The 1,760-nt window shown below is 39.1% G+C and overlaps 1 protein-coding gene across 8 annotated transcripts in view; it reads left to right on the top strand.

Moving 5' to 3' along the window:
• LOC106467988 (fibroblast growth factor receptor-like 1) overlaps positions 1–1,760 on the top strand; it is a 69,805-nt gene that overhangs the window by 51,102 nt on the left and 16,943 nt on the right. For 5 of the 8 annotated variants that reach the window (XM_022396257.1, XM_022396263.1, XM_022396261.1 and 2 more), the window contains 2 exons: positions 285–413; positions 734–1,036. In XM_022396257.1, the coding sequence (XP_022251965.1) occupies positions 285–413; positions 734–1,036 (432 nt within the window). The remainder of the gene's footprint in view (positions 1–284; positions 414–733; positions 1,037–1,760) is intronic. The other 3 variants (XM_022396262.1, XM_022396258.1, XM_022396260.1) reach the window with 2 other exon arrangements.

Raw genomic sequence — 1,760 nt, 5'->3', positions numbered from 1 at the left:
AGCGCCTTATCCACCTGGCCATGCCGGGCCTTTGGTTGTCTGTAGTTAACCACAAGGCTACATAATGGGCTATCCGTGCTCTACCACCACGAGTATCGAAACCCATATTTTAGTGTCGTAAGTCTGCAGGCTTACCACTAAGCCACTGGGGGAGGCGAAGAATATATAAGGATATATATAGGGGAGGGGGGATATATAATGATATCTATATAAATGGATAGTAAAGGAAAACCCCGATATATTGTAAGATACGTTTCTTTACAATTATAAATTTCACTTTACAGAACCTCACGGAACGACTACAGACTCTTCTACAGGCCTAACTGCAAATAACAGAAAGTCTTCTGGAAAACTACTTGATCCAATAGTCGACGGTTCAGGAGATCGTAAGCTTCAAAACTATTTTGCTTTCGGTATTACTAGATATCAATTCCCTGTGACATAGGTTGTAGTAATTAATTAATTACTAATAATGGAAAAATCCTTATTGTTAATTCTGAAATTCTGCAGCAGTAATCTGTAATCATATAATTCATCAAGATAATTATAAAAAAAACGTGCTGTAAGTTTGGTTTTTTTTTGTAAGACAATGCTTAACGTGATGGAATAAATTTATAAACCCAGTTTATTGAAACTTACGGTGAGATCAGGATTGAAATAACTATATTTCACGTTTCTTTGTGTGTGTGTGTGTTTTTCTGTACTCCTTGTTACTCCTGATACATTCTTCTAGAAGCTCCTGTTCTGACCACCAGTAAGCACGAAGACGACAACATCTTTCAAAGGCCAGTCGGGAGCTCAGTCGTATTCCGTTGCGCTGCGAAAGGAAAACCGAAACCAGTGATCACGTGGTTCAAGGATGACAAGCAAGTGCTCGAGAACGGCTTGGTTGTGAGGGAACTGTCGAACAGCGTTCGAATCTCGCGATGGTCAATGATGATCGAGAACCTGAAGATTGCAGACAGTGGTAAATACTCGTGCGTTGCTTATAACATCCACGGGAAAGAAAACGTTACTTTCGTTCTTCAAGTTGTCGGTAGGTATTAGCTTCACCTTTAACTCGTAACATAGCTTAATAAAATATATTACGATTTTTTTGTTGGGGGGTAAATATAAATATATAGATTTCTAATCTCTGCCCGGCATGGCCAGGTGGTTAGGGCGTTTGACTCACAATCTAAGGGTCGCATGTTCAAATTCCCGTCCTACCAAACATGCTCACCCTTTCAGCCGTGGGGCGTTATAATGTGACGGTCAATCCCACTATTCGCTGGTCAAAGAGTATTTAGTTATTGAGAATATTTACAATGCGGGAATGAAGAAAACTATTTCATTTTGGAGTATTTCATTAAAAAAAAGATCAGGTGATGAAATTTTGTACTTTATTAGTTAACTTGAGTTTAAAAAAAGATGTTATTTAAAAAAAAATTGAAAAATGAAAGCGACTGCCTTTTTTGCAAAGAATGCGACCCCCAGTGGCACAGCGGTATGCTTGCGGACTCACAACGCTAGAAACCGGGTTTCGATACCCGTGGTGGGCAGAGCACAGATAGCCCATTGTGTAGCTTTGTGCTTAATAACAAACAAGCAAAGAATGAAAAATGCTGAAGATTCCATCACAAAAATTATAAAAAATAACACATACACAGGATACTCCCGAAAGTAAAATTCGAAATCCCTGAACACATATACTTCCCATGAACCGAAAGACAAACTTTCCGCGAACGTGCCGACGAAACGTTTGTTTGTAGTTAAGCACG

This window comes from Limulus polyphemus, unplaced genomic scaffold (genome assembly GCF_000517525.1).
Source record: "Limulus polyphemus unplaced genomic scaffold, Limulus_polyphemus-2.1.2 Scaffold2821, whole genome shotgun sequence".
Taxonomy (NCBI): domain Eukaryota; kingdom Metazoa; phylum Arthropoda; class Merostomata; order Xiphosura; family Limulidae; genus Limulus; species Limulus polyphemus.
Note: the sequence above shows the minus strand (reverse complement) of the source record. Positions and strands in the feature narration are given on the sequence as shown.